Genomic DNA, 23,219 nt, shown 5'->3' with positions numbered 1-23,219 from the left:
TGTCCATGTTGACCCCTGTTCACTGCCGAAAGCGCCTAAAATGAGCACGGGAGCATCCAAAATGGATCATAGAGCAATGGAAGGTGGCCTGGTCTGATAAATTATGTTTTCTTTTATGTCATGTGGATGGCAGGATGCGTGTGTCATTTACCTGGGGAAGAGCTGGAACCAACATGTACTATGGGAAGAAGGTAAGCAGCAGGAGGCAGTATGATGCTCTGGGCAATGTTCTGCTGGGAAACCTTGGGTCCAGGCATTCATGTATATGTTACTTTGACCTGTACCACACAGCAAAAATTGTACATTGATGGTTTGAGGAACATGACAAAGTTCAAGGTGTTGACTTGGGCCTCCAAATTCCCCAAATCTCAATCTGATCGAGCATATTGTGGGATGTACTGGAAGATCAAGTCCAAACCATTGAGGTCCAACCTCACAACTTAAAGAATCTGCTGCTAAAGTCTTAGTGCCAAATACCACAGGACACCTTCAGAGGTCTTTTGGAGACCATGTCTCGATGGGTCCAAGCTGTTTTGGTGTCAAGAGAGGACCTACACAATATTTTGCAAGTGGTTTAAATACTGAGGCTGATCAGTGTTTAGTTTGCCTGACAAGAGATAGTCTTCTATAAAACTAAACAGGAATAAAATAACGTAATACAAGTATTTCAATACACATGTTTTTATTATATTTAATGTTTGGTCAGTGCTCTATTTGTGTGGGTAGATAACAGAAAAAAGCACCATCAGCATATAAAAAACACAATTTATATGACAGGTGAAGGTATAAAACATTGTATTGTCTAACTGACATAACATTAATTTTGAAGATTAATTATATATATATATATATATATATATATATATATATATATAGTACATATTTCTAGTGTTCTTCCATTAAATAAAAAAATGGGCCTGATTCATTAAGGAAAGGAAAGTAAGAAAAAAATAGTAAGTTTATTCCTGAACAACCCACGTTACAAAGCAAGGTGTGCAAATTAGTTTAATTTGCATGTAAGGAAAATACTGGCTGCTTTTTCATGTAGCACAAATACTTGATAGCTTTATTATTACACTGAGGGGGGAATTCAATTGGCTGCGTTACTGTAAAAAGTAATGCAACTTAAATACCGTTATTACGGTAGTTTCAACTCCGGCTTTTTGCTCGCAGCTCACTGCGAGCAGAAAGCCGTGTTAGATTTACCGTAATAACAGTAATAGTTATCGCTGCGCTACTTCGGGGAGAATTGAATCCCCCCCCTGAATGTTAAAGATGATCTACACATTTTAAATTTGCCTCCTCCAACATGATGTTGCCTTAGATTCCTTAATGAATTAGGCCCCATTGTGTTTTAAATTATTTACTACAAGTACACATTAGTCTCATGCAACAATGATACGTTATAAAATTATTAAAAGCACTAGTTTGTTATGACTACGCCTATGTATGTTTCTACTGGCTCAACAGCTAAATGAGGGCAGCCAGTAACCAATAAGGCTTCACTAGGGTGTGTCAGTCAACTGATAAACAGGGAAACTGCCCTATAGCAGACAGAAATCATGAACCATCCAATCAGAAGGCAGACCATGCTGTAATTGGCGCTGCTGTGTATCAATAAGCTCAACGCCACACGCGAGGCGCCAGATCTGACTGACAGGGCCGTCAGCCTATCGTTACCGGCGTCATTATATGTCAACCAATTAACGTGCTTCTGTGCAATCTATCGTCCAATGGGGGCAGATTCTGAGTTAACCGATAGAGGCCTTGTTTTGACTGCGTTTCGAAAACCTACTGGTCCTGCGCACTGTGTTGAGGTCTACTCCCATCGTTTATCTTAACCGGGGTTTACGTGTTTGCCCGTAATTCTGCACCAAGCGCCATGGGGAGCGTAGCCCCACTCGCCACCACCCACGACGTCTCTTTCCTACGTCACCCATCACTTACCTTCCTCCGGGGCATCGCTTGAAGCACCCGTTCGCTGCTAATTTGGACTCCTCCCGGATGTGCGGTAAAGCTCAACACGGGAATCCGTCCGGCGCCGTCTCCGGGTAACGGGAGATTCGCGCGCATGCGCGTTCCCGCCTCCCTAATTCGCACGTGACCCCGCCCCTCCTGTTCTGTGTTTCGCGCGCGCGGTAGAGACAGCTCCTCCCGCAGTTACCTCAGATGCATGGTGCTATGGTGGGTGTCAGGCCAGGGCGAGATGTGCCACTTCCCACTGTCACTCAAGGTACACTATGTACTAGATATTAATCTGGGTCATCAGTGCAAGTAACACAAATATTCCTATCACCCAGGTTTCACTTCTGTGTATTCACATCTATAGTTCCCCTAATCTTTTTCAGGTGTCCTCAGCTGAATGAAAAAACATAACTAGTTACTACATGTAAAATAGTATCCACCTATTATTGTGTGCATTAGTTTTAATCCGAGGGAGTCTAGTATCAGTGAAAAGGAAGTTGCATTTTCACTTGTCAGTAAACAAATGAAGGATGATCAAAATGTAATATCCTGACACTAGTATGTCAGATATAGGAGAATAGAAACAGAGTTTGTGTAGTTTGAACACCACTCATGTTAAGGTTGCCAGCAAATTATGTTCCAAGAGAATGGGGAAATAGATGGTGTGTTGGCCATCTTATGTAAATGAACCCCTTCAGGACCATTTGATCAGACCAGTTTTAACGTTTTCTCTGAACGTCATTTTTACTGGGAATATGTTTTTAACTTTGATATAAGCCAAGTAAATTTAAATTAGGTCTCCTGATAGTGGGATGGACATGTCCGTTAAATATTACAGTAGGTGCTAGTGGAGCTTTAAATTGTCTTTAGAAATATTTTAAAATACAAAAAAAAATGACACGACACAAGAGTAAAAATGCACATTTGTTCCAGATCCAGTGCATGTAAGTTTGAAAGACTTTTTTTAAGATATAAAGAAATTGTGAAAAGTTTAGTGTAGTGGTTCCCAAACCTTTTCAGTTCGTGGCACCCTTTTTCCATAATTTTTTCAAGGCACCCCTCCAAAATGATTACCGAGCAGTCCCGTTTTATAAGTAGTTGGGTCAAAAAAAAGTAATAAGTATTTAGGTGAGGACAGAAATACTTATTTAGTTGTATGCAAAAATAATACATATAAATCCAAGGGAAAAGAATATTTTTATATATTTTTTACAATTATATTTTTGTCAAAGAATAATTTACAGCTAACTCACACTGTGCCCTCCTTCATCTCCACACACTCTGTGCCCTCCTTCATCTCCACACACTCTGTGCCCTCCTTTATCTCCACACACTCTGTGCCCTCCTTCATCTCCACACACTCTGTGCCCTCCTTCATCTCCACACACTGTGTGCCCTCCTTCATCTCCACACACTGTGCCCTCCTTCATCTCCACACACTCTGTGCCCTCCTTTATCTCCACACACTGTGTGCCCTCCTTCATCTCCACACACGCTGTGCCCTCCTTCATCTCCACACACTCTGCCGTCCTTCGTCTCCACACACTCTGTGCCCTCCTTGGTCTCCACACACTCTGTGCCCTCCTTCATATCCACACACACTTTGCCCCCTCTGCAACCACTCACTTTGCCCCCTCTGCATCCCGGGGGCCAGGAAGAGATAAAAAAGCAAACAAAAAGAAAACGTACCAATCCGGCGTGGGCAGGGACACAGCATCCTCCTCTCTCCTGCCGCTTGTCACTGAATTATTATGTGACAAGTGGCAGGAGAGAGGAGGATGCTGGGTCCCGGGCGCCGCCGGATTGGTAAGTTTTTTGTTTTCTCTTCCTGGCCGTAGCACCCCTGTGACAGCGCCACTGGTTTAGTGAATATTTTCACAATGTGAACAACGCTGCTGAAAACTAGTCATGGCCAATAAAAAAAAAAGTACTGCAAGTTTTGCATAACACATTAGTGTTCAAAAAAATCCCTGTTTTACAATGGTAGATTAAAATCAATTGTTCCATAGTTACTTTAATTACTGATATCTAGTATACCTCAATATATATACAATTGGGTGCTATATATTTATAGATCAATATAGACAACATATATTTAATTTTAATGTTCAAAAGAATAAAATAAACCATTCACAAATTTTTAAGCAGTCACAAATACATGTTGTTAAAAGTGTTTCAAGATTAAAATTTAGGGGCATGTTCAATTAGGATTTGCGTCTGCGCCTATAAAGTGCCATTACGGTACCACAACATCTCGGATTTATAGGGCTGTGCACAGAAATCCGTGATGTTGCGGTACCGGGACTCGTGCAGCCGCAGATCCTAATTGAATATGCCCCTTAGATTAATCTTGTGAATTCATCCACTGGTGTCTAGGGTGTACTATGTAAGGGCATGAACTTTAGGGTGAGACAGAAACTCAGTAACTATATATAACCAAAGACTTGCTCAAAACATATTCAAAATATTGATTGCAATGTTAGCCATGCTACACTAGATTACTTGTCTACTTAAATTGGTGGCTGATAATGCTTCTGCTTTACAGACAGGGCTGCCATTAGGGAGGTACAGAGAGTACAGCAGTATGGGACCCCACCAGCCCTGGGCCCCAAAAGATTTATTAGGCAGGTGAATTAATGGACATAGCAGGCTCCATTTATAGGCAGCTGCTGCTCCTGAGATTTGAGTGGTGGCTTGGCGGCCTCTGCACTGAATTAAGGGATACAGCAGAGGGCCCCCTTTTAAGCATCGTGTCCACGTCCACTCCAAAGATGTGAGGGCCCCACGGCTGCCGCCATTTGCTCCAGTCCCAACCTCCCAGCTGCGCATCTTCCAGAGAGAAAGGTGCCTGACTCCCAGACATAGAGCCGTGACACAGCAGAGAGGCACCCGGCAGTGTCGCTGACATCAGGTAATGCTGTCACAACGCTCTCAATGGAGATAAGCTAAAAGGAGCCAGCAATATGAAGCAGATAGGTAAGTAAGCGATAGAGATGGAGGGTGATTGGAGATTGTGAGGAAATAACCCTTAGCTGGGGCAATGGTGTCACGATGCACAGATGAGAACTTTGGATCCCCCAGGTCTGTCTAGACCGGCAGTTACCAAAGTGTGCGCTGCGGGTCCAAGGGGTGCCACGGCGCTGTCACTGGGGTGCCGCGAGCCAGACATAAAAAGAAAAAAGAGAAGACAGAAACTTACCAATCAGCGCGGCGCCGGGACCCAGCAGCCTCCTCTCTCCAGCAGCAGCTTGTCACTGACGTCTATATTCAGTGGCAGCTGCGGGAGAGAGGAGGCTGCTGGGCCCCGGCGCCGCGCTGATTGGTAAGTTTCTGTCTTCTCTTTTTTTTATGTCTGGCGTGGGGCAGAGTGAAAAGGATCGTGGTACCGAAGGGGGACAGTGTGGCAGCAGAGGGGGACAGTGTGATAGCGGAGGGGGACAGCAGGCAGCAGAGGGGGACAGTGTGACAGCGGAGAAGGGCAGCGGAGGGGGACAGTGTGACAGCGGAGAAGGACAGCGGGCAGTGGAGAGGGACAGTGTGGCAGCGGAGGGGGACAGTGTGGCAGCAGAGGGGGACAGGTGGCAGCAGAGGGGGACAGTGGGCAGCAGAGGGGGACAGTGTGACAGCAGAGGGGGGGCAGCATGACAGAGGGCTGCAGAGGGGGCAGCGTGGCAGAGGAGGTGACAGAGGGCAGAGGAGTGGACAGCCTGACAGAGGGCAGAGGAGGGGGGCAGCGTGAGAGAGGGCAGAGGAGGGGGAATAGCGTGGCAGAGGAGGGGGCAGAGTGCCTGGATGCAGAGGGGGCAGAGTGCCTGGATGCAGAGGGGGCAGAGAGCCTGGATGCAGAGGGGGCAGTGTGTCTGGATGCAGAGGGGGCAGTGTCTCTGGATGCAGTGGAGCATTTTTGCATACAACTAAATAAGTATTTTTGTCGTGACCTAAATACTTATCACAATTTTTTGACCCAACTACTTCCAAAACAGGACTGCTCAGTAATTATTTTGGAGGGGTGCCTTGAAAAAATTTGGAGACTCTAAGGGTGCCGTGAACTGCAAAAGTTTGGGAACCACTGGTCTAGACTGACACTACTCTTACTCAAAGTAGTGGAGTTAAACGGGGCAGGTTGTCTTAGTCAGGAAAAACATAAAACAGAAATAGCGCAAAACTTAAAATCAAGACAATAAAATTTAATGTTATCAATGTGGTATATATATATATATATATATATATATATATATATATATATATATATATATATACCAATGTACATGTAATTAAAAAACAACAGAGCAGAGTGACCAAATGTATCAAAGATAATGCCACAGTCCAGACACTATGAGCAACCTTCGTGAGAATATTCAGAAGTCACCAAAGTCAAACCCTCCAGTGTTAAGAGACAAGATGGTAATTACCAGTCATAATGGAACTGGCTTGATTGAATCCCGCACAGCTGCGTGTGCATGTCCACTTTGAATCAGAACACTATATATCGAAGATGAGTTACCTACTGTGGTAGATGGAAATGTGCTTGACTCCAATTTAGATAACCAGCTGCTGATGTCTAGTGGCAAGCTATTGCTAATTCCCACGATCGCCTTTGTCTGTAAAGGTGTGTGAAAAAGATCCAACCCTGGGGTTGCGGGAGAGAGGTCACTGTACTTGCAAAGGCACGAAGATGTCACAGCCTGACGCGTTTCTCGGCACTCAAATGCCGTTTCATCAGAGGCACTGTCTTAGTGAGGGACCCTCGCAAGGAGGTATGAATTTTGTGGCCACTGCCCCGCAGGTTGCAGCCTTCTGGGTGAGTACTAGACGAGGCCCGCTAGGAGACTAGAGAGCAGGTAATAGGCAGCGAAAGAGCACAGCAAACAGAGAGGCACTGGAATAACAGAAGGTTACTAGTGGTAACAGCCAGCGGAGAGAAATCCCAAGACAAGGGGCTTGCACACGAGGGAATGAAAACTGAACAGCACAGCAATGAGTCACTGGAACAACGAGTTAAGCCAAATAGCGAAAATAGACTGCAGAGAGGGCATCACTGGGCAACAGGCTGAGCACGACGAGGTGACACTGTACAGCACAGCGAAGAGTCACTGGAACAACGAGTTGAGCCAAGTGACGAAGATATATTGCAGAGAGGGTGCTGAGGAGCACAGGAGTCACTTCTTGCACCTACACAGAGATGAACACAAAGAACAGGCACCTGACCGCTATGTGAGGTGCCTTAAATACATTGGGAAGGAGAAAGAGCCAATCAGGACAGGCAGGGAGGTAAAGGAAGATCGGGTCTGCGCAAGCAAGACGGTGGGCGCCATCAGAAGATCGCGGCGCTCAGCGCGGGAAATTGAATCTCCCCCTCGGTGTCCTTCAGAGTCATATCCTCCTGCAGTATTATTGCTACCATTTAGCTAGACAGTTTCTATGTTGCCCAGCCTGGGATATTGCCTCACACAGACTCTATCCCGGTAATGTTTCCTCCAGCAGCAATACAATGCCTGGTACAAAGTCCTTTGTGTTAGTGTTACTTGCACCAGGATCCTCCAAGATGGAATTAATCTTTTGATATTCTGCTCTTATACTCCTGGCTGTCTACCCAGGGACTAGAGTCAAGATGTCTCAATCCTCCCCCTTTTAGCAGGGATCTATCAGGGGACACTTAAATAATTTAACTGTCTTTTACCTTGATTATACAATGGAATGGCTTGACTGAATTAACTATTACTAGATACACTTAAAAGGTTACAAAATTACATCAGAATAACAGGATTCTTCACGCTTTCGTGAAACATCAAGACATTTGACACATTGTATCTGCAATGATACTGTCACGGTTATAGACATTGTAGGGGGCACCGGCTGGTATTTACGCAACTGAACAGGGAGGCGTGGAGTCTAACGCACCCCCGGTCTTCACCAGGGACCTCCGCAAGGAGATATTGTCTTTGCAGCGTGGGATGCGAAGGTCGCGGTTCTCCAAGTCAGTTACCAGCGCTGTGGAGTAGTAGACAGGAATAGTCAGACGATCTGGGTCGAACCAAACAGTAGCCCAGTAAGCAGGGAAAACCAGAATAAGTATCAGGAACGAGCAGAAGGTTAATACCAAACGGACTGTGCAGTTCCAAATCGGGATCCAGGAGAATAAGCCAAGGAACAAGCCAGGAGTCAGCAAAACAAAATGGAGCATACAAACAAAAAGTGCTGGAGCTGGTGTGAACCAATACTCTGGCACTTTAATGGTGCCAGAGTGTTTCTTACATAGGGAGGAGAGAAGGCTGGTTCGGGGGTCAGAACCCAGCTCACCGCCATCAGGAAGCCCAGAAAGCACATGCCGTTGCCTAGCAAAGGGATGTGATCATCTCTGCGCACGAGCGCGCAGCAGGGAGCCCAAACCCAGAAGTGTGTCCCGTTGAGGCAAGGACGTGGTGAGCAGCAGAGAGCAGGTGACCGTCCCAAGCCTTTAGGAGAAGTGCGGGGACGGCGCCTGACGGTAATCTCTCCCCCCCCCCTCTGAAGGCTTGTTTTTTCAGAGATTCTTTCATGAGACGTGGAGCGTGAAGATCCTCCTGGTTGACCCAAGAGCTCTCCCTGGGGCCGTAACCCCTCCAGTGTACCAAGAATTGAGCCTTGCCCCTGAGAAGGCGTGATTTTAAAATACGCTCTACCTCGAACTCTTCACCCTGGACGGTCCTGATAGGAGGAGGAGAGGATCCTTGGGTAAATTTGTTAAGGACCAGTGGCTTCAGTAAGGAAATATGGAAAGTATTATGTACCCGAGGGGAAGGAGGTAACTGGAGTTTATAGGTAACAGGATTAACAATATGAGTGATGGGGAAAGGACCAATATAGCGAGGTGCGAGTTTCATAGAGGGGACCTTGAGCTTAAGATTGCGGGTGGCAAGCCATACTTTGCCTCCCACATAGAGGACTGGATGATTTCTTTGGTGGCGATCAGCAAAACGTTTATAGTGATCAGAAGATTGCTGTAACTTAGACTGTACTTGCGACCAAACTTGAGAAAAATTTACACAATTATATTATTATGAACCATACTCTGAGCTGCTGACTCTGAGGATTCGTATAGCTCTACGAGAGTAGGTAACACAGGATGTTTTCCGTAAAGAATGAAGAAGGGAGACAGAGCAGTAGACTCGTTTTGATGGTTGTTATGAGTGAATTATTATTATTACCATTTATTTATATAGCACCACTAATTCCACAGCGCTGTACAGAGAACTCACTGACATCAGTCCCTGCACCATTGGGGCTTACAGTCTAAATTCCCTAACACAGAGACAAACACACAGACTAGGGTCAGTTTGTTAGCAGCCAATTAACCTACCAGTATGTTTTTGGCGTGAGGGAGGAAACTGGGGCACCCGGAGGAAATCCACGCAAACACGGAGAGAACATACAAACTCCTCAAAGATAAGGCCATGGTTGGGAATTGAACTCATGACCCCAGTGCTGGAAGGCAGAAGTGCTAACCACTTAGCCATCGTGCTGCCCTTGGTAAGAACTCACTCCATGAGGATTGCTGCTCGGAGCAATAACATCACAGATAAGATTCTAAGTTTTGGTTGACCCGTTCGGTTTGGCCTTTAGTCTGCAGGTGATACCCAGAGGAAAATTTCAAGTTGATCCCTTAATGTTTGCAGAACGATCTTCAGAATTTAGAGACAAACTGCAGTCCACGATCCAAGATGATTTCAATAGGACAACCATGAAGACGTAAGATGTTCTTTATAAATAGTAATGCCAATGCAGAGGCGGATGGTAGTCCCTTCAGAGGAATGAAGTGAACAAACTTGGAAAATTGGTCAGCTACACCCCAGATTGAATTGTAACCATGGCTGTTGGGGAGATCAATGATAAAATCCATGGTAATACTAGTCCTATCTAGCACAAACTTCTCAGGTATGGATATACTTCTTTACATCAGAGACCAGGGAAGGCCTCCAGTAGAGACGGGAGAGGAGAGCCACCGTCTTCTTGATACCGGCATGTCCAGCAAACCTAGCATAATGTGCCCATGCCAAGACTTTGGTGCACAGGGGGGCGAAGACAAAAGATCTGCCAATAGGAGGAGTTTTGACAGGGGATTTGGTCAAGGCTAAAACTTTAGACTGGGTAATAATGGGCTTGAATAGTGAAGAAGAATCAGAGTCAGAGGGGTCGAAAAACCTAAAGAGGGATTCAGCCCTGAAGTTCTTGGTGCCCAGATGGAAAGTCAAAATCAATTGGAATCTACTTGAAAATGACAATCGAGCCTGTCTAGGATTTAGGCATTGAGCAGACTGAAGGTAGGTTAAATTTTTATGGTCGGTAAATACTGTGATGGGAAAAAGAGCCCCCTTCAATAGGCAATGCCATTCTTCAAGGGTAGCTTTGATGGCCAACAGTTCCTTGTCGCCGATACAGTAATTGGCTTCATTAGGAGAAATTTTATTAGACTGGAATCCACAAGGTTTGATCCTTTTGAGAGAGCACCTCCCCTATTCCTACAGCAGAAGCATTAACTTACAAAAACAAGGGATTGTTTTGGTCCGGCTGACACAGAACAGGGGCGGAAGAGAAAGCCTGTTTCCAGGCCTTAAATGCAAGGATAGCCTCCTGAGGCTAAGATCTGACTCGTCCTCCCCTACGGGTAAGAGAGGTGAAGGGAAAAATAGTAGAGAAATTCTGGATAAATTGTCGGTAATAATTGGTAAAATCAATGAAGCGTTGGGTAGCTTTCAAACCAACGGGTTGGGGCCAATAGAGAATAGCCTCCACTTTGCTCTGATCCATCTGCACACCTGTGCAAGAGATCAGATATCCAAGTAAGGATACCAGAGACTGTTCAAAAAGACATTTCTCTAGTTTACAGTGTAAATGATTCTTCCGTAGGCGACGGAGTACCTCCTTAACATGGTTACAATGGGATGAGAGGTCTTGAGAAACGATCAAAGTATCATCCAAGTAAATGACTACCGTTTGGTATAAAAGGTCCTGGAAGATTTTATTGACGAACTCTTGTAAGACCGCCGGTGCATTACAAAGCCCGAAGGGCATTACAAGGTATTCGTAGTGACCGTCTCTGGTGTTAAATGTTGTTTTCCACTCATCCCCTTGGCGAATTCTGATCAAATTATAGGCACCTCTTAAGTCCAATTTGGTGAAGATCTGCACCCCATGAAGACGGTCAAAGAGTTCTGGAATGAGAGGAAGAGGATAGCGATTTTTTTACCGTAATTGCGTCTAGTTGGCGGTAGTCTATGCATAATCTAAGGGTACCGTCCTTTTTCTTTACGAAGAAGAACCCTGTGGCAGCTGAGGAGGAGGATTTCCGAATAAAACCTAATACGTTTGAGGTTCTTCACGTATTAGGACATAGCTTGGGTCTCAGGTAAAGAGGGTACACCTTGCCTCTAGGAATGCTTTTACCGGTAATCAGATCTATAGGACAATCCCAGGACTGGTGAGGAGGCAGAACCTCAGATGCAGTTTTACTGAAGACATCAAGTAATTCAGAGTATGGCTCCGGCAGAACCTCGAGCGAGGATATGGTGAGACATGGAATAGCGGACCCAGGAGGTCGTATAGACTTCAGGCAGCATCCCTTGCAGGACGGACCCCAGGAAATAACTTGTGCGTGAATCCAAATTGTGGTGAATGCATTTTCAACCAGGCGAAACCCAAAAGGATCGGATTGATAGTCTGTGGGAGCACTAGGAAACAAATCCGGAACTCCTACCAACAACCGAATGGGACAGGTCCTACTGGTGATTGAGCCATTGGAAACTCGATTACCATCAACAGCAGTTCCTGGCGGATCCCGAGTCCACAAAACCTTGTAATGATTGGGGTCCTTTTTGGGTAAGAAGGATGATGGCCACCAGGAACTCAGATTCTTTTTGCGGATAGGGAGTAGAGGACTGGGATCCTAGGTTGACCTCCCTAATATCACCTTGGAAGCGGTGTTTCCCAGCTTTTAGAGCAAGTGGAGAGAAGATGCCTGAAATCTCCACAATATAGGCATAGCCGATTCTTGATACGCCTATCCTGTTCTTCAGGGGTTAAGCGGAAGCGACCTATCTGCATAGACTCTTCCATGGAAACAACTGAAGACTGAAAGTGGGGGGCCAGAAGAGGAAATGGGTGGTGAGAGAGAGGTCACGCTCCTGTGTGCATTCTCTATGGCGAGTGTCTATCTTGGCACAGAGTGATATCATGTCATCGAGGTTAGCAGGCAACTCGTGGGAGCCCAGGTGATCTTTTATGCGATCATTCAGACCCTACCAAAAAGTGCCAATCAGGGCAATGAAGCTCAGAAGCAAGGGTCCGGAATTGAACTGCATACTGGCCAGCCATAAGAGACCCCTGATGTAGATTTAAAAGACCAGAAGACCTTGCGAAAACTTCTTATGAACACAGTAGCATTCTGAAGTATAGGTCAGAACCCAGCTGACCGCCGACAGGGAGCCGAAACCAAAAAGTGCGTCCCGTTGCTAGGAAACTGGACATGGTGAGTGGCGGACAGCAGGCAACCGTCCCCTGCACTTAGGAGGAGTGCGGAGACGGCGCCTGACAGTTACAACATTTTGTTACAATACAATAACATTTATATTGATAAATATTAATACATTTCCCAATGCTATTACAGCCAATATAATACTGTTGAGACACATTGCACAGAATCTGACCTGATTAGCTCTCAGATTACCTGTTGACTTAGACCATTAAATTGGGCTTCAAGTTAGCTATGTTAGCACTCATTCATACAGTACATCATTCTGATTACATTACTAAAGCTAGGTACACACTACAGGGTTTTTGTCCAATAATCGGCTCAACCAGCTGACATACGACCGCTCGTTTGAAAGTCGGGTCAGTGTGTGTAGTGACACGATGATCGAAAGTCTGCCCAAATGGATTGTTGCCTCATTTGGTTGGTCGTACCGTTCAATATTTTCGTTTCAATCTCCTTTCCGCTGTGTAGTGTGTATAAACTTCCGACTGATCCACGACAATCCTCCGATACTTCCTCGACCTGGGGGGCGTGTGTATGTAAATTTGTGATGCCTGTACCAGTCCCACGTGGTGTGGTATCTGCACATCAATGACTTGTGTTTTGTATAGATGTGTATTGCACCTGTCTGGCTGCAGACCATTACGCTTGTATAAAGCATGTGTGTTATTACCCTTTGCATCTATGTTGGGAATCTATTCATATTTACCCTTTATAAACCTTATACCTTTATAAACTATTAAACTTATTAAGTCATATTAACCTTTATTAACTAATATTTGTAAAATAACCAGAATAAACCACACAGTGTTCATGCAACAGTTTTATTGCAGGAAAAAAAGTACAAAATTTTTTATTGCAGAATATGACAAGTGAAAAAAATAGTATTACACTTTAAAGGTGCTACTGGTTTGTGGCAGAACAGTTCCAAACAGCATACACATTTCAACAAAATTGTTCTCTAGGTTTTTAATTTTTTTCTTGATGTCGCTTGGGTTTCTATTCCCTTTGATTTCTTTACCTATGAAACAAGGAAATAAAAATTGTTTACCATTAAACTTCTATATCTGTAATTTATATCCAGCACCAGAAATACTCATTTGCTCACCTTGCACACTGCTCGAGATCAGTTTATGTTGTGGTCCCTGTGGCGCAATCGCAATAATAGCGGGCTTATCCTCCATATATTCTGGAAAACAGGCGCCATTTTGGTAAATTATATTGGTACAGGTATGTGATCAAAGCATTTAGTTGTCTATACATGTTCACTGAAATAGCTTTGTGTATAACTTCTTTCATATCTTGGGATTCAACATCAATTTTTTTTTGTTTGATAACAGGTGTTACATTAGTGGTATCTAAACAGGCCTTCTCACCGTTATTTCTTCGTTCTGACAAAATAAAAAATCTGTGTTACAAATTAGGCGTTTAGATTGCTTTGTGTGAAACTAGAATGAAATAAAGTCCTCCAAACAGTTACACTACATGTGCTACTGACCTTTTTTTTTAATGTCGTAGTCGTCCTGGTCCAGTACTTTTACCACCATCTCCACCTCTCTTGGGCTCATTGGATTTGCTCTTTGCTCTTCTTGAGCATCTCCACCCCCCACCTTAACTTTTTCAACAATTTTTGGCCCTTCCAGCACCATCTCTGACTCAGTCTCCGTTTCCATAGCTGCAACCCCCACTGACACCTTCTCCACACGCGCAACCCCCACTGACACCTTCTCCTCACTCGCCATCTTCTCACGCTCCTCGGCACCAGACAGGCTCCTGTCATTTTATACACTCAGACATGGGCGTTCATTTCTGCTGTGAACCAATCAGCGATGATTCCCGCAGAGAATGGAGCATTCCATTACATACGAAGGGATTTTATTATTTTGGAATAATTATTGCCTTGCACTTTACCAGTTAAATGTTTTTTCTAAATTTTATGTATGGTGATAAACTTCTGTTTTATAGGAAAGAATGAAGAGACAGTGTTGCCTTCTCTTTTTATGCGGCTTTGGGTGTTAACTATAGTGAAAGCTCTGTCCCTTTATGCTAATGTCTTTGGTATATCGTTACATGCGCTGCAAATGATGCTTCAGTGTGTATGAAATAAAAATTATTGCTCACGACAACATGGCTGTAAAAAATCGGTAACGGGACGGCCGTTCTTCCCTTTATCGTCTAAAACAAGTGTGTATGCAATCCATGGACCGAGTGATCGGACCATCAATCTGATGTAAAATCGATCGGCATAAAAAGTTGGTGGAAAATTCTGTAGTGTGTACCCAGCTTAACAAGCCAGACCTAAGCCACCCTTCATAACAATGGGCATTTGAGACAAATGGTAATTACTTTTGCTAACACAAGCAAAATGGTTTCTGCTGTCCTGTTAATTTCACACAATATGGCAACAGGCTTTATATTTCTAATACATACAATATTGCAGATAATAGCAAGAGTAAAATGTACTTAATGACATTAAATAACATGCACATAATACACCGCTGCTCTGGTGTATATACTTAGACTGGGCCAAGGATTAAAAAGTATAATAAACTGTGACAAACGGTGATGAATAAAAAGTCTTCAGTAAGTGGGGCCCCGTTTCATCACAGAGATAATGGGGGGGGAGGAAATTTTATTATTTTAAAGGATAATTTAAAAATGGGGGTGGGGGGAGAGAAGGAAGGAGGAGGGTCCTGTCTGTTACATTTGTACTGGGTCCCGCAATTCCTGATGCCAGCCCTGCTTACAATAGCCACATATACTTTCTCCACCCCCTAAATAAAATTGTTATTCCACTCAGTATCAATTCTTACCTACACCTCTCAGATTGTAAGCGTATTTTGGCAGGGCTTTCTTTTTCAAGTCATTATGTTATCAATCATCCCCTCAATGTAAAGCACTGCCTAATATGTTGGTATTATGTTGGTGCTTTATAAATAAGCATCATTATAACATAGTTGCCTACTCTCCCTAAATGTCCGGGAGACTCACGAATTTTTAGGAGTTCTCCCGGACTCCCGAGAGAGCAGGCAAAATCCTGGATCCAACTGTCGCCGTTTTAGAAGATGGCGGGGGTGGGGCTTAACACGCCATCATGGCCCCGCCCCCTGCTGTGATTGGCTAAAAATGCCTGAGATTGACAGGACGGAGCCTAACGGTGCACCGCGCGTGGCCACGCCCCCTCGACGGACCCCCTCCCGGACAGCTGCCTGCAAAAGTAGGCAAGTATGCATTATAATACATTGTTAAAAGCTGATATCTAATTGCTTTTTAAGGGTTACAGCACACCTTTAGTCTAAATAACACCATAATAACTGAATATGCATGAAAAATAGATGTGTTATAGCTTTCATAAAATTTTGTGTAATATTGATCTTGTTTAGCTTATTTGCACGAATATGACCAGTAAATCCACTGAATCTAAGGTTGTAAAGTCTGAACTTCAAACTAAATATAGCAGCACAGTGGATGACAGCAAAAAAAGTGGAGTATTTACATTTTTATTTTTTTTTCTAAGATTTAAACATAGTATCAAATTGACCCTAGCCTGTCTGTCTGTCTCTGTCTATGTGTGTGTTAGGGAATTTAAACTGTAAGCCCCAATGGGGCAGGGACTGATGTGAGTGAGTTCTCTGTACAGCGCTGCGGAATTAGTGGCGCTATATAAATAAATGATGATGATGGTAGTCTACATTCCGAGAGCCTCCCAGATTATTGGCACATCTCCCAGGAATTTAACCAATTCCCCCTCAAGGCCACTCATCAGCTTGCAAAATGGGCGGAGATATGTCATAAAGATGCCAATTTCATCATCAAGCCTTGCTGTTGACCACGTTTAATACCTTAGTCAGCATTTTTCTTTACTTTTTTAAATTTTTCCATAATGTTTTGTGGTGTGAGGACATGAGTGGGAGGCATGTTTCGAAGTTTCATTTGTTTTTAATTTCTGTTTCTGTCTTCATTAGTCAGTAGGTACCAGAAATACTCCGGGGTGTCTGGTGTATACAGAGACCACACTTATGAATTCAGAATGAGTTTGCAGTGTACATAGGAGCCTTTGGGACTGAAAAATTCAATTCAAATTGTAATACAAGCTCAGGATCTCTGCCTACTTCCGATTCCCAGAGAAACATTGTGCCCAGAGAAACACCGTGATACTGTCTGCGTAGAGAAAGTAAACTGTTACCTGCATTAACCTTGATGAAGTTTTTGTTTTCTATTGTATTTCTTGGGATTAAAGATTGATTCCAAAATGGGATCCTTTTACCACATCATTATATGCCTCTGAGGCATAAAAACAGTCATCATTAGTAAAATAGCAATTATTTTTAATTATTGTTAAGTGATGCTGTCACATAATTGTTTTTGGTCTTCCTATAAAAATATGGATACACACCTATGTAAGGTAAGAAAACATTTTAATTATTATCATGTATTCATTTATTTAGCCTCAACATATTCCACAGCACTGTACAAAATTATTTAGTCACATTAGACCTGTCATGAAAAGACATGATATTTTAACACATTTAAAATGGTCAACAACATTTAGGGGGGTATTCAATTGTTCGTCCGGACCGCCGGAAAACTCGCGCTCTAAAACTATTACCGTTAATACGGTAATTACTCACTGAATTCCAGCTCGCAGCTCCCTGAGCTGCGATTACCGTATGAACGGTTTTTACGCGCAATATTACCGTATTAACGGTAATAGTTTTAGAGCGCGAGTTTTTCGGCGGTCCGGACGAACAATTGAATAGCCCCCTTAGAGGGGAATTAAATTAGCAATGTGCCACGGTGTGCCTTCGGAACAGTCGCAGTGGCACTCTGCAGTGCTGTAACATCACAGATTTTTCCTACCACCAGTGGCGAATCCAGGGGAGGGGGCGATCGGGGCAATCGCCCCCCTTAGCAGGGACTTGCTGCTGACGGCTGCACAGTATGTGCAGGTCCATTCGGCAGTGACAGGCAGGGAGAGTGTGCTGCCCGGCTGCTCTGATTGTGTTTTAAACACAATCGGAGCAGCCGGGCAGCACACTGTACAATTTTCTAGATGCGCCCCTGCCTACCACCCCATAGTGGTGAACAGGAAAATCAGTAATGTTTGGGTACAGTAGAACCCGATAATGAGCGCAGCCAGTTATTGTGGTGGCTCATAGCTAGAAATTGAATTCTCCCTTAGAATGTTGCATTTAAGGTGGAATTCAATTCACTACAATGAGCCACTGATGTCCAACTAAACTCTTTTCCGGGTACTATGGAACCCAAACATCATGGATTTTTCTGCGCACCTCAGAACGCACTCCGCGGCTCATTGCAAAGTTTCTCCTCTCCCAAAAAACCTAAAAAGCAATTGTCGGATACCTTTACAAAGAAATATTGACTTTAAGCTACACTGCAAGGACAAGTATACAATACACTTAACATAGCAAATGCCATAAAACAAAAAAAAATAAAAAAATTACATGGAGAACAATATATCGGAATGTTATTAACTTTCATATATAGTACAGACACTTGGTACTGCTCGAAATTTACCATGCTGGGGCTGCTCTAGGAGCCCAGGCGAAGACCACCCTCCTCAACAAAACTTTTTCCCTTTTTACTGACAGCCTAACATCCTGAAATGGAGTCGCTTTGCTTTCTGCAGCTTAATATATTGACTAATGCTACTGTCCCCATAGAGGACTATGGAACCAGCAATAAGCTCTGGTAATTAGGTTATGTCCGGAGAAAACTCTGATTTCTCCTAAAGAGCCTTTTGCCGATGATTTAGACCGGCATTTTGGTACTTTACCGCTTGTTAAATCATCACTTTAGTACTGAAAAGCATCTGGGAGTAAATGTATCAAGCTGCGAGTTTGAAAAGTGGAGATGTTGCCTATAGCAATCAGATTATAGCTATCTACAATAGTCAAACAAAATTCTAGTTCTATTTAGATGGAAATGAACCTACAGGTATGTATGTAGACCGTGCGAGGAGGCCAAAGCACCTGCAGGAAACTCACATGAACACAAGGATAACATACAAACTCAAAATAAATATAGTCGAACCAAAGACCCCAGTGCTTCCTGTTGCAGCAATGCTGACCACTGTACCATATAATTTTTGCCTGGTCTTCATCTTAAACAGTTCCCATTTCCCTTAAACTCATTGGGCCTGATTCATTAAAGAAAGTAAGGTAACTAGAAAATTCTCCTGGACAAAACCATGTTACAATGCAAGGGGTGCAAATTAGTTTTTTTATCTTACACATATGTTAACTACTGGCAAGTATGATTTTAGTCAGACGTGGGCTGGCAGGTATCAGCCCGGGGGACGCACAGGCGGCCGCATCGCGTGTCATGTGATGTGGCCGCTGGCAATATTAACCTATTTTTTGCATCCACGGGGGGAAGCGGCCGGCCCGAACAGCCGTTAGACTGAGCGGCCCGGGTGCCCGCTGCCCCCCGTTCCAGCCCGCCCCTGATTTTAATGCACTACTTTTTGCAAATCAAACACCCACATTACATCAGAGTGCACTGATGCAATCACACTTGTAGCTCGGGGGCTTATGTGCACCCATGCAGACACACAGTAATGGCGGTAACCGCTACCAGGATATCTGCACGTGTGTAAGTGGACTTATTGTGCATCCAGTTTCCTGGGTTGTTCCAGCAGATGTCAGGTTCAGACAAAATCCTGCTATCTCTTATAAAGGTTACAATGATGTCATTGAAATACTTATAAAGTCTATTTTTATAGTTTCAGAAAGCAGTAATTTGCTACAGAACGTGTACTTTAAAATAGGTCATGATAATTTTGGACTAAATAGCTTTTATCAGTTAAAACTTTTATCAGTTGGGTCAGTGTGAACTCTGCATATGTAGGGAGGAGAAACTGATGACAGACAGTGTCTCCTGGAACATTCTCACTTAATGTTTGGAAATGTAGTGAACTGGAACATGCTCACTGCAAATCCAGAGAGTTTAGAGACAGACACTCCCTGTGGTATACTGCACAGGTAAGGCAGGAACAAGTTCCACACCAGGGAACAATATGATTATGGGAGGCTGGAGTAAGCAATTTTCTTTCGCATCATCTTTTCTATTTCTCAGAGAGCCAACTAACCAGAAAATTAGCAGGTCAAAATCAAATATCAGCTTCTGCATATATGTGTCTATAGACAGAGAAGATATAAAATGTTAATGTTACATATTTAAAAGAAAATTATCACATCAAGTTAGTTGTACTTGGATTGGAAGTTAATTTTAGTTTATTATCTTACATAGTCTACATAAAATATCCTTGTAATTACATTTTTACTGAAACGAACTTGTTTTTTTATCTGCTCTTAAAAAGACAGTAATATAACATAGCCTGTGCAGGATGGTGTTATTATCTTGCTATACTACATAGTACATTGTGTGTGCATTATGTAGTAAGACATTGTTATTTCAAGAGAGAATTTTATTCACTGATCCATGCCATGTCCCAGGCAGGCTTCCTCCAGTCTGCACAGTAGGAGAGCTGTGCGTTTATAGAAAATAGGCCCAGGAGTGAGCAGTCTGAAACCTCCACTCCAAAGCTGAGTCAGCTGTCACAGTAGAGAGCTTATTACAGGGCTGGCTTTCTCTACAGTCATGGCCAAACATTTTGAGAATGACACAAGCATTGGTTTTCACAAACTTTGCTGCTTCAGTGTTTTTAGACCTTTTTGTTAAATGTTGCTATGATATACTGATGTAAAATTACAAGCATTTCATAAGTGTCAAAGGCTTTTATTGACAATTACATTAAGTTTATGCAAAGAGTCAATATTTGCAGTGTTGACCCTTCTTTTTGAAAACCTCTGTAATTCACTCTGGCATGCTGTCAATTAACTTCTGGGCCACATACTGACTGATGGCCGTCCATTCTTGCCTAATCAAAGCTTGGAGTTTGTCAGAATTTGTGGGTTTTTGTTTGTCCACCCGCCTCTTGAGGATTGATCACTGGGATTAAGGTCTGGAGAGTTTCCATGGACCCACAATTTCGATGTTTTAAGAATAAAGAATGGTACCAAAACATTTTCCAAGAGCAACTTCTCCCAATAATCCAAGAACAGTTTTGGTGACGAACAATGCCTTTTCCAGCATGATGGAGCACCTTGCCATAAGGCAAAAGTGATAACTGAGTGGTTCGGGGATGAAAACATCGACATTTTGGGTCCATGGCCAGGAAACTCCCCAGACCTTAATCCCATTGAGAACTTGTGGCGGGTGGACACACAAAAACTCACAAGTTCTGAAAAACTCCAAGCTTTCATTAGGCAAGAATGGACGGCCATCAGTCAGTAGGTGGCACAGAAGTTGATTGACATCAGGCGAATTGCAAAGATCTTCAAAAAGAAGGGTCAACACTGCAAGTCTTGACTCTTTGCATATACTTAATGTAATTGTCAATAAAAGCATTTGACACTTATGAAATGCTTGAAATTTTACTTCAGTATACCATAGCAACATCTGATAAAAAGGTCTAAAAACACTGAAGCAGCAAACTCTGTGAAAACCAATACTTGTGTCATTCTCAAAACTTTTGGCCATGACTGTAGATGTGAGGGTAGCCCAACAAGTGATGGGTATATCCAGATTGGATTTCTCCTGACACTAGCACTGTTTCAGTACATCTTGGATCAGGGGAATCATTTACTAATGTTGCCTGTGATCCCTATAACTTCCTTAAAATGAATGACGAATTATTATAGTGAGGATTTATTATTTTCTTACCTAGAGAAGACACTCAGATAGATCTCTTCTGTTTACAGCACTAATAAATAAATGCAAATTGGATCTGATAGTAACTAAAAGAGGAATTACTATTTGATCTTGCATCTATAATTGTTTCCATTGGAGATCTAATACATTTAACAGGGTCTTTCTACCGATGGAATACAATTAATATGTATATTTGCACATTTTAGAAGCATTTCTTAAGTTAGTGTTGTGTTCCTTGCATCGTATAGAGATAGGACGATCCTATCAGCAGAAGCAGTTCTGTATGTGTAAACCTTAGATGGTTTACACATACATTTGAAAATTTATACAACAGAGACTTCTGCTTTTAAAATTTAAGAAGTAAGTTTTAAATTACTGTTTTTGTACTTTCATCGATTACCATTAAGACCATCCTCTTAGCAGAAGCAGCTTATCAGTGCAGGGGCGCACGCAGGATTGTTAGGGGGGGGGGGTGTCCCCCCCCACCGAAAAAAAAAACAGCGAGAGAGCTGCTGCGCATGCGCAGCTCCGTTTCGGCTGCACTGTACTATACAGCAGCCGCGGCGCTGTCAAAGAAGCGTCCACGCCGGTGCTGTACAATACAGCACCGCCGCGGACGTTTCTTTGACAGCGCCGCGGGTGCTGTATAGTACAGTAGGAGCACTTTGTTAGCGGAGGGGAGTGGTTTCTGGAGACCCAGAAACCCCCCCTGCGTGCGCCACTGCAGTGGTAGATGGCTTATACATGTATTTGAAAATGTATGCAATAGAGGCATCTGCTTTTATTACAATTTCAGAACCAGGTTATAAAATAGTCTATATTGCTGGCTGGCAGATTGCAAGGGGGATGCAAAACACTGCAGGTGCAAGTTGTCTTTATAACTGTAGTTTATTGTCACTCCTTTTATTTGCAACTTGTCTTTATTATACATTCAATGAGCTTTATGCTTTTTCTGTTTTTCCTATGCAAGTAAGTTTGTTTCAAAGCACACTTGCATATTTTAATACGAGTGGGAGCTGCCTCTGCTATTTTGGTCAAGGAAAAGTACAAATCCGTTTTAGACACCTGCAGAACAGTGCCCCTAGTGGTCAAATTATAAAAAGTAGACCTTGCTTAAGTTTATCAGCAATATTTTGTTATATAAAACATCTTTCACATGGAACTGCTGTAATACTTGCCACTGGTATTCTGCTGGAATGGATTTCTGGATTAAGACTTACCACAGTGGGACACAGGTGCTTAAAGCATAATATATAAGTAGTCAAATATTTGTTTGTGATCCAAGGAGTCAGTGTTCACTAGCAAGGTGTGTTCACTAAAGTGTGTTCTACTACTAGCAATGTGAGTAATCAATCCAAAGGTTTGCAAAGGAAATCAATACTGAATCTGAATGTGACATGCTTACATGTACCTATCAAGCATCGTTGCAACTTTGGATAAATATGTGTCAGGGAGCCAGTAATCAACTTGGAAATAGCAATCAGAAGATATTGCCAGTACAGGATTTAGTATATATATATATATATATATATATATATCACAACTACACTAGGGGAGAGGTTGTTTTGTGTACTGAACCAATCTTCACAAAAATTTAGCCTATCAATTTATTAGTGAAGTCTCCATATCATAGATTGACGTGCTACCACCGGTGTGCGTCATTAATGTTACTGGTTTCTAGTACCACCTTCCAACAGTGCAGATTTTCACTGGGCAGTAATGAATCCTATTATTCAAAAGGGTTATGCCCTAAAGGAAAAGGGTGTTTATTGACCCTAAATAGTGTGGATTTGTGGATCTGGTCATGGTTTCTGCAAATTTTGTGCATGACCTAATTCGTCTCCATTTTCCAGTCAGGAATATTGACAGGTATGCCTACAGAATTGAAAGAGTGAATTCTCATGAATATTTGTTGAAACCCCAATATAGCTGTTTTTACTGTATGCATTTTAACAACAAATTATATTTACAAGTTAATAGTAACATAATATGCAAATCATTTTTATTCATT

The 23,219-nt window shown here is 43.0% G+C and overlaps 2 protein-coding genes across 11 annotated transcripts in view; one reads left to right on the top strand and one right to left on the bottom strand.

Moving 5' to 3' along the window:
- KAT7 (lysine acetyltransferase 7) overlaps positions 1 to 2,101 on the bottom strand; it is a 37,844-nt gene extending 35,743 nt beyond the window's left edge. For 4 of the 9 annotated variants that reach the window (XR_012677705.1, XM_075177218.1, XM_075177213.1 and 1 more), the window contains exon 1: positions 1,948 to 2,099. Coding sequence is in view for 7 of the 9 variants with exons in the window: in XM_075177213.1 (XP_075033314.1) it covers positions 1,948 to 2,073 (126 nt within the window). In the remaining 2 variants the exon portion in view is untranslated. Of the gene's footprint in view, positions 1 to 1,947 lie in introns of all 9 variants that reach the window. The other 5 variants (XM_075177215.1, XM_075177217.1, XM_075177219.1 and 2 more) reach the window with 2 other exon arrangements.
- A 63-nt stretch (positions 2,102 to 2,164) lies between these two features.
- SLC35B1 (solute carrier family 35 member B1) overlaps positions 2,165 to 23,219 on the top strand; it is a 54,148-nt gene continuing 33,093 nt past the window's right edge. The window contains exon 1 of one of the 2 annotated variants that reach the window (XM_075177222.1): positions 2,165 to 2,233. The gene's annotated coding sequence lies outside the window, so the exon portion shown is untranslated. The remainder of the gene's footprint in view (positions 2,234 to 23,219) is intronic. The other variant, XM_075177225.1, reaches the window with a different exon arrangement.

Source organism: Mixophyes fleayi, chromosome 6 (genome assembly GCF_038048845.1).
Source record: "Mixophyes fleayi isolate aMixFle1 chromosome 6, aMixFle1.hap1, whole genome shotgun sequence".
NCBI lineage: Eukaryota > Metazoa > Chordata > Amphibia > Anura > Limnodynastidae > Mixophyes > Mixophyes fleayi.
This window is presented reverse-complemented; position numbering and strand designations above follow the sequence as displayed.